This window comes from Chrysemys picta, chromosome 2, assembly GCF_011386835.1.
Source record: "Chrysemys picta bellii isolate R12L10 chromosome 2, ASM1138683v2, whole genome shotgun sequence".
NCBI lineage: Eukaryota > Metazoa > Chordata > Testudines > Emydidae > Chrysemys > Chrysemys picta.
In genome coordinates, this window is record NC_088792.1 from 274103571 (window position 1) to 274117356 (window position 13786).

Here is a 13786-nt window from a genome sequence, read left to right on the forward strand (position 1 = left end):
GTACTTCCTTTCCACTTCTCACTGTTTTCCTTTTCAGTTTCACTCTCATCTGTTCCCTTCCTGTTGCCCAGGGTCCCCCATAGCATATCTAGCATTAGATGGAATCAGCACTGCAAGGGTTTAACTCTAGATCAGTGGTCACTAACCTGTCAATTGCGATCGATTGGTTGATCCTGCAGCCTCTGCCAGTCAATCACGATCTCTGGCCGCTAAAAGTCCGGCGGTGCAGTGGGGCTCAGGCAGGCTGCCTACCTACCCTGGCCCCACACTGCTCCTGGAAGCGGCTGGCTGCTGGCACATCTTTGTGGCCCCTGGGGGGAGTAGGGTGAGGCGGCTACACACACTGCCGCTGCCTGCAGCTCCCATTGGCTGCCAATGGAACCAGCCAATGTGAGCTGCGGGGGCGGCGCTTGCAGGCACAGGCAGCGCACGGAGACCCGCTGCCCCCGTACCTCCCCCAAGGGCCACAGAGACATGCCAGCTGTTTCCTGGAGCAGCGTGGGGCCCGGGCAGGCAGGCAGCTTGTCTGAGCCCTGCTGCGCCCTCGACTGGGAGCTGCCTGTGGTAAGCGCCTCCTGGCCAGAGACTGCACCTTGCACCCCTGCCCCATCCCAGAGCCCCCTCCTGCACCCAAATTCCCTCCCAGAGACCTCACTCCCTCCCACACCCCAACACTGTGCCCCAGCCTGGTGCTCCCTCCAGCACCCAAACTCCCTCCCAGAGCTTGCACCCCTTACTCCTTCACCCCAACCCCCAGCTGAGCCCAGAACCTCCTCTCACATTCTGAATGCCTCGGCCCCAGCCCAGAGGCTGCACCCCCTCCTGTGCCCCAACCCACTGCGCCAGCCCAGTGAAAGTGAGGGTGGGGGAGAGCAAGTGATGGAGGGAGCGGGGAATGGAGTGAGTGGGGCTGGGCCTCGGGGAAGGGGCAGGGTAGATCCTGGGTTAACCTTAAATTCAAAAAGTTATCTTGTGCGTAAAAAGGTTGGAGACCACTGCTCTAGACATAATGCCTGGGATAGTCCTCAAACTCTAGTAGCACATCTCGCAGTCAATGCAAATAGCATAATTTTATGATCCACTATGGGGACAGCAAGCCATGATCATCTAGGGCAGTGGTCTCCTAACTTTTTACGCCCAAGATCACTTTTTGAAATTAAGGGCACCCCAGGATCTCCCCCCGCCTCTTCTCCAAAGCCCCGCCCCGCTCACTGCATCCGCCCCCCCCCCCCCCCCCCCCGGTAACTCGCTCTCTCCCACAGTCACTCACTTTGATTGGGCTGGGGCAGAGGGTTGGAGTGCAGGAAGAGGTTCGGGCTCTGAGCTGAGTCTGGGGCAGGGGGTTGGGGTGCAGGAGGGGTGAGGGATACAAGGTCTGGGAGGGAATTTGGGTGCTGGGGTGGGCTCCAGGCTGAAGCAGAGTGTTGGGGTGCAGGAGGGAGTACAGGGTGCTGGCTCTGGGATGGGGAGTCAGGGCTGGGGATTATGGTGCGGGAGGGGTATGAGGTGCTGGGTCTGGGAGGGAGCTCAGGGCTGGAGGTTGGGGTGCGGCTTTCCTCTGGGCAGCACTTACCTCCGGTGGCTCCCGGTTGGTGGTGTAGTGTGGCTGCCGCTAAGGCAGGCTCCCTGCTTACCCTGGCCCCACGCCGATCCTGGAAGGGGCCCATGCGCCCCTGCGGGGCAGGGGGCACATGGCTCTCTGCGTTGCCCCTCTCTGCAAACACCGCCCATCAGCTCCCATTGGCCACAGCTCCTCTTTCCCAGCCAATGGGAGCTGCGGGGGTGGTGCTTGCAGAGAGGGGCAGTGCGTGGATGGAGACCTCTGCCCCCAGGGTCACACTGGCCACTTCCAGGAGCAGCGTGGGGCCGGGGCAGGCAGGGAACTGCCTTAGCAGCAGCCCTACTACAGCATCAGAGATCGCGATCGACCGGGAGATCCTCTAGGATCAACTGGTTGGTGACCACTGATCTAGGGGAATAGAAATGATGTGAAGTTGAATTGCATCCAGGGTGTAATATTGTAACTAAAATAAATGGTGGTTGTCCTTATATGAATTTTTAACCCATGTAAGGAGGAATTAGTAACTTGTTTGTTTAATTTTATTTTGGCTCTTGTTTAAAAAAAAAATAAAACCTACCAAATTACATCTTCCATTCATGAAAGGTTTCAGAGTAGCAGCCGTGTTAGTCTGTATCCGCAAAAAGAAGAACAGGAGGACTTGTGGCACCTTAGAGACTAACAAATTTATTAGAGCATAAGCTTTTGTGGGCTATAGTCCACAAAAGCTTATGCTCTAATAAATTTGTTAGTCTCTAAGGTGCCACAAGTCCTCCTGTTCTTCATCTTCCATTCATGTCTCCTGTTGATTATGTAACAATCATACTTTGTTACATAAAATAAAAAGTTGCTTGAATATCAGTCAGATGCTTTCTTTGTTAGTTCCATTTTGTAGCAATGCTTTTTTCTGTCATAGTAGCCTTTTCCTTTTCTCAGCAGTAAAATGGAAATGAAAGACTTTAGTTCTGCTTACCTTATTTTTTAAGTCAGCACACTGCTGTGAAGTGCTAATGCCTTTAAGATGTGCCATGCTGTTAATGCCTTTCCTCTGACTAAAAGGAAACATTTCTGTATTTCTGTCATTGGGCTGTTTTAAAAAAAAAAAAAAAAAAAAAAAAAAAAAGGGCTGGGAAGTGGGAGGTTATTCAAAAGAGAACTTTTATAACCTGACTGGCCAATGATTTGGTAAATGTTATTTCCCATTTTAAAATAAATATAGAGGGAAATCTTTGTATTAATTACTTGTTTTGGTTAATGAGGACATATAGAAGCTGGAGTGTCAGATTCTGAAATGTATATACTTTTTTCTTATTTGTTTAGTCTGTGTATATTACCAAAGGTGCATTGCCTGGGGGTATGAGCTCCCTTCTCATCACATCAAACACAAAGATAGAGTTCTTATTAACAAGGCCCTTCCAATTTTAGCTCCTCATACTTAACCATTCTCTTATTTCACCATGTTGTGTTTTAATAATGATGGTAAGCTCTCTCACTTGCTTTGTCCATTTCTCCCAGAGATAACTTTTTGCTGCCCGTTATGTGTGGAATGCCCTCCAAAAATCATTTCACACATCCAGAAGTCTGTGTTCCATCAGATACTTTGGCATCATAGTAGAGATCTTGATGATGATGTCTAGACAAATTGCTTGTTAGTATCTCCTGAACAGGTATAAAAAAGAAACTTCAAAGCCTGAGGGTTGTACAATTAGTTAAAAATGTATATTAAACTTTTGTTGTCACCCTTTCCCTGCCTCTATTTATCCCTATTTTTAGGTTGTAAATTATTCAGGGCTTGGACTGTCTTTTATTGTATGTTTGTCCCATATCAAATATGAGTGCCTGATCTTGTTCGGGGCCTCTGGATGCTACTGTAATACTCTCCTTCGGGTGATTAGTCTCTAAGGTGCCACAAGGGCTCCTTGTTTTTGCACATATACATTCCACTTTAGGTTTAGGGCACCCAATTCATTTGAGTACTAGCATCGAGCTGAAGACAAAAAAGGGGCATGTCTACCACTCCACTCTCAGTTCTGTCTCAGCGCCCATTGCAAAAGTTGGAGCACCTGTAGCCTTTGCTTCAATTTGCCAGCTTTAAGTCTTCAATGTATATAATTCTCAGTTAGTCTTAGTCTGTCAGCACTACTGGCACCACTGTCGCTCCCAGCACCATTGACCTCATCTGTGCCAGTACCTTATGCTGATACTACTGACATCGATTAAGAGTGCAGCATTCTATCCACCTTGTCCTCAGGCTTCTTCTGACCAGCAGGTCTCGTGGTTACTAAAGCCCACAACAGTGAATGCTTCTCTTTCCAGATGAGTCCTACATCTCCTCATGAGGCCTGTACTTTCATTCCCCTCTTAGATCTTGTCCAGGGGGCATGAGGCAGAAGGAACAGGACGAACTCTTAAAAAGAGGTTCCTGTATGGTACCCTCTCCTATGGTCTACTCAGAGAATAGAATATCCTCCATGACCCTACTAGTCTTGGCCTGCTCTGAGGGAGTCTAGTCCTCCATCACAGTTACAGTCCAAGAGGAGAGTCAAGTGCAGGAAATCTCTGGAGAGACTCCTTCCTCCATCAGCTGCACTAAATCCTGCTGAGGAAGGGGAATTAATGGAGGAAAGCCAACATGTCTTCTCTCTTTACTCCCTGCTCCAATATTTTACCCTGTTCCCGACATAAGCAGTCACCCCATCTCCTTCTCCAGAAAACTTTAAAGTCTTTCAGGACTTGATGAGAAGAGTAGCTTCTTCTCAGGTTGTCAGGCTGAGCTCGTACAAGAAAACCCACACAGCCTCCTTAATATTCTATAGGTCCCTGCCCCGGGAAGGGTTGCCCTTCCCATTAATGAAGTCTTGCTAGAGCCAGCGAACATTCACTGTCCTCTATGCTGTGTACGGCCAAGTGGGTCGATAGAGGTTACCAAGTCCCTCAGCAGGACTTTATTTCTTTACCCACCCAGTTTCTGACTCATCTGACACCAATAAGCACTCTCAACAGTCTCATCTAAATCTGCTCCTGATAAGGAGTTCAAGAGACTGTACAGTAACTAAATGGAGGTTTTCTGTTTAGGTGCAGTCTCAACCCATACCACCCCATCACACAGAGATCTCACATGTATTATACTTTGTTACACTTGGAATCTTCTGACCTATCAGTTAGTGCTGTGAGAGTCCACTTGATGTCAATATCTGCTTTGCATCTGCCAATGGACAGGTTTTCTGTCTTCTCTCACCCTCTGGTTTCCAGATTTTTGAAAGGTTTAATCAGCATCTACCCACCTGTGTCTAATTCAGTACCTTTATTTGATCTTAACTTAGTCCTCTCCAGACTAAAGGGTTCTCCTAACTGTCTCTGTTGTCTATGAAGAGGGCATTCCTGGTGGCAGTCATCTCTACAAGGAGAATTTCAGAACTTCAAGCTCTCTTAGCTCATCCTCCTTTCAAAGACAGTTTCTTTTAGGTCACACCCTCAGTTTATGCCAAAGATAATTTTGGCTTTCCACCTGAATCAAATGGTTCAACTTCTAGTGTTTGTTCCCCCCCCCCCCCCCCCCCAAGATCTCACTCTTCAAAAGTGGAAGAGACATTCCATACCTTAAATGTTTGCAGAGCAGTAGCATTCTATCTGGATTACACTGTGTCCTTCAGAGCTCTCTGAGGTCCTTTGTAGCCTAAGCTGAGAAAGTTAGAGGCCAACCAGTAACAGCTCAGCAAATTTCTTGTTGGATTTCTGACTGCATTAAGCAGTACTAAAGTCCTGAAGGATAACAGCTCAGTCTACTAGAGCTCAGTCTGCTTAATCAGCATTTCTGAGCAACATCCCTGTAGAGAATATCTGTAAAGCATCCACATAGTTATCTGTTCATACCTTTTCCAGACATTGACATCACTCAAGCCTGTAGAGATAATGCCAACTTTGGCAAGTCAATGCTACAGTCTCTTTTCAAGTGATCTGAAGTCCACCACCTGCAAGAGAACTATTGATGAGTCGCTTGCGATGGAATGTACACCTCTACCTCGATATAACGCTGTCCTCGGGAGCCAAAAAATCTTACCGCATTATAGGTGAAACCACGTTATATAGAACTTGCTTTGATCCACCGGAGTGTGCAGCCCCGCCCCCACCCGGAGCACTGCTTTACTGCATTATATCCGAATTCGTGTTATATCGGGTCGCGTTATATCGGGGTAGAGGTGTATACATACAGTCACTCAAAGGTGGGAAGAAAAGTTACTTATCTGTACAGTAACTGTTGTTCTTTGAGATGTGTTGGGTACATATATATTCTAGGACCCTCTTCCCTTTCCCTACTACATTGGATGCTACATATACAGGGATGTAGTGGACACACCCCTTTTATGTTCTTATCTCTGCACACAAGGAGAGCAGGGGTGCATGCACTGTCTAGTGGCGCTGCTGGCAAAAGTCTCCAATTAGAAAATTTTGGGTGCACATACACCTGTAGTGGAATGTATATGTGCACAACACTCTTCAAAAACTGTTACTTTATGGGTAAGTACCTTTTTTTGTTTTGTTTTTGTTCTTTTAAAAACAGAATATTAGGTTTTTTTCCTTTGAGTTCTCTGGCCTTTTGTCCAGGTTGTTAGGATCTGTAATGTGGCATGACGTTCAGGGCTTTTGCCCCTTGTATTCCGTAGTGGCTGATTTAAATAAAATATATTAGGCTTCAAGCACTGTGCTTTTTGAAAGGCAAAAGTGTTAATTACTAACTAGTGGGCATTATCTAGATTTGTCAGTCATCTGCTAGATGCTCTGTGCCCCAGTTTCATATCCAGGGCACGGAAGAGGTGGAGTATGAGCTCCATCTGTTCATCCTGGAATATTGGTTTAACACCAACAAGTCTGATTCTGGGGACCTGGACAAGTCCATGGCCAGAGACGACCCTCTTCCTGAGCCAAAGAGGAAATAGAAAGACAAATCCAAGCCTCATACATTGAAGGCTATTCTAGAAGCTCAAGCAAGCATCCAACCATGTGAGCTCAAGGCCTCAGATCTTTCTAGTGCAGAGGCGGATGAAGGAGGGAGAAGGTTTTCCAACTGCTTAGGGGATATAATCTTAGATTGTAAATTCTGAAGGACAGAGACTGACTCCTAATGTTTATACAGCATCTAACATACTGGCTTCTCAAACTTTATAGGGGCCTCTATATGGGTGCTACAATAATAGAAATATTTCTTAACCATATACCTACATTTGGTACTTTGGCTTCCACAAGAGGATCAGTATTTCCTACATCTGCAACAGCTCACCCTGGTCACTCTCAACTGTGAATGTGTCAGTGCCATTTTTATGCATATGCTTCTTTTAAACCAGTGGTTCTCAAACTTTTGTACTGATGACCCCTTTTACATAGCAAGCCTTTGAGTGTGACACCCCCCCCTTATAAATTAAAAACACATTTTAATATATTTAACACCATTATAAATGCTGGAGGAAAAGCATGGTTTGGGCTGGAGGCTGACAGCTCGCGACCCCCCATGTAATAACCATGTGACCCCCTGAGGGGTCCTGACCCCCTGTTTTAAACTGTCTTATTGACAATCACACAGGAGTAAGTCACTCACAAAACCAATTTATAACATTGATTCTTCTGTGGAGATTGTGGTCTCAACAGAAGAAACTCCTGGCTTTTTCACTTGGCTATCTGTGTTGTGGGCCAGAAGAGTTTTGAGGACTTACTGTATATAATTGCTGAAGATAGAACAGGAAAGGTCACAGACTCTTCAATATTCTCAAGACTTTTCAGAAGGTAAGGTGACCTTGTAAACTAATAATGGTTTCCTTTAGCCAGTAAAAGGTCTTTGGCTTACTTCTGTTTCTGCCTTCTGTTGCCAAAAGAAATAACACACCAGGAACTAAGCAAGACTCAACACCTTCCTGTCCCGTCCCCCCAATACTTTTAATATATTGTATTCTTGTTATCTTATATTTAGAAATGTGCCCAGTGCATGACGTCTGAGCCTAGTTACATAAAACAATTTCTCCTATAAAATATATTGCCAATGAAAAGAACCGTTGGTGAACAACAGTTTCACCCATTACATCAGCTATGGTTCCATAAAGGCAAGGATTATTGACCAAGCACCATCCCAATCCTTACTACTGTGAACAGGGCACATTTCAGATATTCTAAAATGGAGGGCTGAGCAGGGGGTTGAATACAAAATGGTCTGATATTAAAAATGCATTATTGAGGGGGGGGGGAAATTCTTTAAAAACCCCTCTAAAATAAGGAATCTGGTAAGTCTGCCAAGGGAGAAGGCAAGGGCCCTTCTGATATCCAGTGACTGAGAACTGGATTCCTTTCTGGAGGCATGAGGTTTTGAGTAAAACAGGGGCAAGTGAATCTCCTGGGTAATGAGATATTCTAAGGAGACCTGGGGAGGAAGCATGGATGGGGGCATAGTATAATTTGCATTTGTAAAAGGTGGTATATGGTGGGTCAGCCATGGGTGCTCCCAACTCTCCTATTCATTTTACTGAAGTAATGATGATGATGAATGACGTGTTGAAGGAAAGTTGGAGGACAGAGCAGATAGTCATCAGTCCAAAGGATGGGGAAGGTCTTAGTGCATTAAGAACCAAATTGAGGTCCTGCTGGAAGTGCAAGTTCTGAAGAAGGAAAAATAAGCTGTATGGACTCTGGAGGAATCTGGCTGCTGTAGAGTGTGCGAAGAATGGGAAAGCCATGAATGGGTGAGTGGAAAGCTGTAGTGATGGCTAGATGCCCTCTGGTAGAACTCATGAGAGATCCTGTGTCTTTAATTCCAATAAGTAATCCATGATCTTGGAAAACAGAACCTCTGATGCTTGAGGAGGGAGCACCAGGGCTGGAAATGTTTCCACTTTTGGGGGCATGTCTTGTGAGTTTTGAGGTTTCTACTAGATAGGTCAATATTCCTATCTAAACAGGTTAGCTCCATATTCGAGTTCTTGAGGAGTCATGTTTTCATGAATGAAGATCCCTGAGTTCTGTGGCAAGAGATCCTTCGTGATAGAAAGTTTGAGGGGTGTTACCTCCGAGAGGTGGATGAGGTTTGAGTACAAGACTCGTCTTGGTTAGCCCAGTGCTATGAGAATAGCTCTGGCTGTGTCTCATTGCAGCTTGAGAAGGCTCTTGATGATTAATAGTAGAGGTGGCTAAGAAGAGTATGGGGCCATGGTATTGTCAAGATCTCCCAGAGATTTATGGCCAGAACCTTCCATGGAGCAGAAACAGGCAACACTTTGTGGTGTTCAGGATGGCGAAGAGGCCTATTCCTGGAAGACCCCTGCAAAAGACAGAGTCTTTGAGTTCTCATTTGTAGTCTTGTCAGAAGTATCTGCTCAAGAAGTCTGCAAGTGTATTTTAGAAGCTTGGTAGGTAGACTGCTCATATTTATATCCAATGGTAGAAACACTAGTTCCACAGCCTTAGCGACTTTGCGCACAAGAATTGTGATCTTGTGCCACCTTCGAGGTTGATGTAATATATCACTGCCCAGTTGTCCAACATTACTCTAAGTGACCCTTGTGTCATGAAGGAAGTATTATGAAGCATATAAGACTGTTCTTAGCTCCGGAATGTTGATATGAAGTGTCAATTCCTGTAAGACCATTTGCCCTGGGCTGTGACTCCCTGCTAGTGTGCTCCCCATCCTAGCAGAGGTGTCTGTGGTGAGGATCTTTGATGGTGTAGAATACGAGAATGGGGTTCCAACACAGACTAAGTGGGTTCTTCCACCATGTGAAAGTCTCCTCCACACTCTGAGAGACTGTAATGTTTTTGGATAGGCTTTGTCTGATAGGGGTATACATTGTTTGGGGTATACAAAGCTCAACTGCTTTGGAGGACAGGGTCATAATTCAAAATGATCTGGACAAATTGGAGAAATGGTCTGAGGTAAACGGGGTGAAGTTTAACAGAGACAAATGCAAAGTGCTCCACTTGGGAAGGAAAAATCAGTTTCACACATACAGAATGGGAAGAGACTATCTAGGAAGGAGTATGGCAGAATGGGATCTAGGGGTTATAGTGGACCACAAGCTAAATATGAATCAAAAGTGTGATGCTGTTGCAAAAAAAGCAAACATGATTCTGGGATGTATTAACAGGTGTGTTGTGAGCAAGACACAAGAAGTCATTCTTCCACTCTACTCTGCGCTGGTTAGACCTCAACTGGAGTATTGTGTCCAGTTCTGGGCACCGCATTTCAAGAAAGATGTGGAGAAATTGGAGAGGGTCCAGAGAAGAGCAACAAGAATGATTAAAGGTCTTGAGAACATGACCTATGAAGGAAGGCTGAAAGAATTGGGTTTGTTTAGTTTGGAAAAGAGAAGACTGAGAGGGGACATGATAGCAGTTTTCAGGTATCTAAAAGGGTGTCATAAGGAGGAGAGAGAAAACTTGTTCACCTTAGCCTCTAAAGATAGAACAAGAAGCAATGGGCTTAAACTGCAGCAAGGGAGGTTTAGGTTGGGCATTAGGAAAAAGTTCCTAAATGTCAGGGTGGTTAAACACTGGAATAAATTGCCTAGGGAGATTGTGAAATCTCCATTGGTGGAGCTTTTTGAGAGCAGGTTAGACAAACACCTGTCAGGTATGGTCTAGATAATAATTAGTCCTGCCGTGAGTGCAGGGGATTGGATTAGATGCCATCTCGAGGTCCTTTACAGTCCTATGATTCTGATTCTGTGGAGAGTCACAGACCTGGAGGCTGACCTGTGACCCTTGCTGTTTGTGGGCTCAGTTGTAGTGTTGAGATAATATTGGATAGGGTAGAAAATAGGGTCCGGCTGTTGTGAAATCTAGGGTAGCTCCTGTAATGTCTGTTCTTTTGTACTGGGGCCAGTATGGATTTCTAGTGATTGATATGGCGCCCCAGAGATTGGAATAAGGTTAAGTCTTGGATGTTGCTGGGTGGACCTCTTGAGCTGGCAGGCCTCTTAGCAGCCAACCATCCAAGTTTGGGAATACTGAGCTCCACCACTGTCAGATGCAAGCTGATATCTCTGGGAAAATCTTTGTAAATAACCTTGGGGCAGTGGAGAGTCCAAAAAGGAAAATTTGATATTGATAGTGATCTGTTTCTGTTACAAAGCATAGGAGACAGTTGTGAGCAGGTGGATCGCTACTTGAAAGTATCCTGAAGGTTGACATCAACTAAACATCTTCCTGGATCTCAGGAAGGGATTATGGAATAGTGTCACTATTCTGAGATGTGTGCTAGAACATAGTTGTTCAAGTTCCTTAGATCAAGGATTGGTCTCTATCTGCTAGCTCTCTTGGTATCTAGAAAGCAATTGGAAAAGAAGCATCTTCTGACGAATTCTAGTGGAACTGGCTTCACTGCCCCCAGGGGGAGGAGAGATTTAATTTATTATTCTAGGAGTTCCTTCTGAGAAGTCCTTGAAGAGGGTGGAGGGGAGGGATAGGATGGAAGTGGATAACCTCCAATATCCACTTGTCTGAAGTAGGATGTTCCCAGGCAAGCAAAAAGTAAGACAGTCAGTTTCCAAAGGGGCTATAGTTGCACAACAGAGGATCCAGTGGAATAGGTTGGTTGATTCCCTCAACCGAGCTGTCAAAACCGCCTCTTAGAAGGATGGGCAGATTAAGAAGTACGGGTGGAAGATCCCTGTCTCTGCAGTTTGACTCTTTTCTGGAAGGTCTCCTGAGGTGTGCAGAAAGTGTGCTGGTGGTACTAGAATGGTCTGGATCTGAGTGGTTTGGGATCTACTAAAGCGTCTTTTCGTTGCAGCACGTAAATCAGAATGCTGTGTCCTGATGCCGCAGGCTGTTGAGAAGAAACTGAGCAACAACGAGTTTTCGCTTCCTTAAATGCCCTTGCTCAAAGCACAAGATACTGCTCTGTGCAGGCAAAGGCTTGCAGTCACTACTGTGCAGTCTCTGAGAGTGCATGGGCATGTGCACATCCTATGGTGGAGAACCCATACGATCATATACTCGAACTATGAATTTTCAAAATATTGGCCTTTATGCCTCAGCTTCCTCAACTACAAGATTGGGATAATACTTCCTTATCTTACATGGGGGTTGCTTTCAGAGGGACCTGTGAATGCTCAGTACCTCTGATAATAAAGCCACGTATTTAGGTTCCTAAATAGAAACTAAGGTGACCAACTTTAGACACCCAAATGTCAACATTCTGGCCAGAGGTTTTGGCAAATAGAACATGGGTCTCCTGACTTCCAGTCCTCTTCTGTAATCACAAAACCATCATTTAAGAGCTAACTAGCTGAAAATCTTTTGATATACAGCAATGATAAATGGGACCACAAAAATAGTCTCATCGTTACAAACAGGACTTTCAGTTTAAAATGACTGAAAACCAGTTGCTAGAATAGAATCCATAATTTTGTCAAGAACCAGTATAAAAAACAAACACTGGGAAAAACTGATGTCTTTTGTTTTTTTGTAACAGACATTTAGACCATCACAGACTATGGGACCCCAATGAATTTGCTGTCTCCTGCTTCAAAATCATCATGTATTCTATACAGGTAGGTTTGATGTAGTCCGGTGATGACCTGTATGTACCATAAGAACAAAGCTGACTAAATGAATTATATGCTCGCTTACTCATAATTAAGGCTGTTTTAGTCACGGGTATTTTTAGTAAAAGTCATGGATAGGTCACAGGCTGTGAATTTTTGTTTACTGCCCATGATCTGTCCATGACTTTTACTAAAAATACCCATGAGTAAATCTTGGGCGCGGGGCCACAGGTGCTCTGGGTGGGGCGATCCGGGGGCATTGAGGGAGGTGTCCCAGGACCCCACTGGTGGGGGAGGGAGGGGAGGAGGCAGTGCGGCCCGGGACCTCACTGGTAGTGGTGGAGAGTGGCCAGGCAGCATGGCCTGGGACCCCCGCTGGTGCTGAGGCGGAAGTGTTAGCAGGGCTGGCAGGGGCTCCCTACCCGGCTCCGCGTCCCTGCAGCAATTAGGTGGTGGAGGGGTCAGGGGGCTCGGCGCTCTGCTCCTGCCACAAGCGCCGGCTGCCACAGCTCCCATTGTCCGGGAACCGCAGCCAATGGGAGCTGCGGGGGCGGTACCCACGGGTAGTGTGCGGCGTGTAGCCCCGTCCCTCCACTGCCTAGGAGCTGCAGGGCCATACCAGTGGAAGCCGGGGAGCCCCCCATCCCGAGGTAAGTGCCCGCCCCCCCGCATTCCCCCCAATCCCCTAGCCCTGAACCCCCTCCCACACACCCAAACTGCTGCTTCTGGCCCGGTGCTGCCAGAGCCATGTAGCCACTGAGCCAGCACCAGCCGCTGCAGAAGTCACGGAGGTCACGGAAAGTCATGGAATCCGTGACCTCCGTGGCAGACTCACAGCCTTACTCACAATGGTCGATCTCTATTTGGTGGTAGATGAAGGCAAAGAATATACAATGTCCCTGCCATTTATGTGCCTTATAAGAAAATTCGATCTCATCCTCCAGTAGTTGTCAAACAATTTAACCCTGTAACGGTGACTAAGAATCACAGTTGTTGAGTATCTAATCCCATATGTTGTCAGATTTTTAGGTGTGAGGAAGGAGGAAGAATAAAACTGACTTTCAGGTCATAACCAGCACACACATCCAAAAGGCAAAGAATTGTCACTTTATTAACTCAAACTATTGATCCAAGTGATACAAGTAATATTTGCCATTCCATCAGTGTACCACTTAAATAAGGCTGCGCTCATTCTGAGAAATTGAGAGATGGGGGGGTGTCACGGAGTATGGGGGACTCAGGGCCCTGCACCCCCGGCTTCCTGCGATTCACCATGACTCTCAGCCAGCCAGTAAAGCAGAAGGTTTATTTAGACGACAGGAATACAGTCCAAGACAGGTCTTGCAGGCACAGACAACAGGACTCCCCTCAGGTCCATCTTGGGGTCCCAGGGCACCCCAGCCCTCTTGGGAGGTCAGAGCCCTGTCTGCCCCCCAGCCATATCACCAGCCAGCTCCTGAAAACTCTCCCTTCAGCAACCCCTCCCACAGCCTTTGTTCAGTTTCCCCGGGCAAAGGTGTCACCTGGTCTCTAACCCCTTCCTGGGTTCTCACGTTACATGCTCAGGTATTTTCCCTTGGTCAGTCTCCCATTCCCCAACACAGACCATCCTAGCCACACTCCCCTGTCAGCATTTAAAGACCAGAGTAAGGACAGTCCCAGTTCGTCACAGGGGGTACTAATGGAAAATGGTCCTGGCATC

At 46.4% G+C, this 13786-nt stretch overlaps 1 protein-coding gene across 24 annotated transcripts in view; it reads left to right on the forward strand.

Annotated features, from left to right (window-relative positions):
* EFR3A (EFR3 homolog A) overlaps window positions 1–13786 on the forward strand; it is a 151663-nt gene that overhangs the window by 94613 nt on the left and 43264 nt on the right. For all 24 annotated transcript variants that reach the window (XR_010599015.1, XR_010599013.1, XR_010599018.1 and 21 more), the window contains one exon: window positions 12012–12090. Coding sequence is in view for 19 of the 24 variants with exons in the window: in XM_065586159.1 (XP_065442231.1) it covers window positions 12012–12090 (79 nt within the window). In the remaining 5 variants the exon portion in view is untranslated. The remainder of the gene's footprint in view (window positions 1–12011; window positions 12091–13786) is intronic.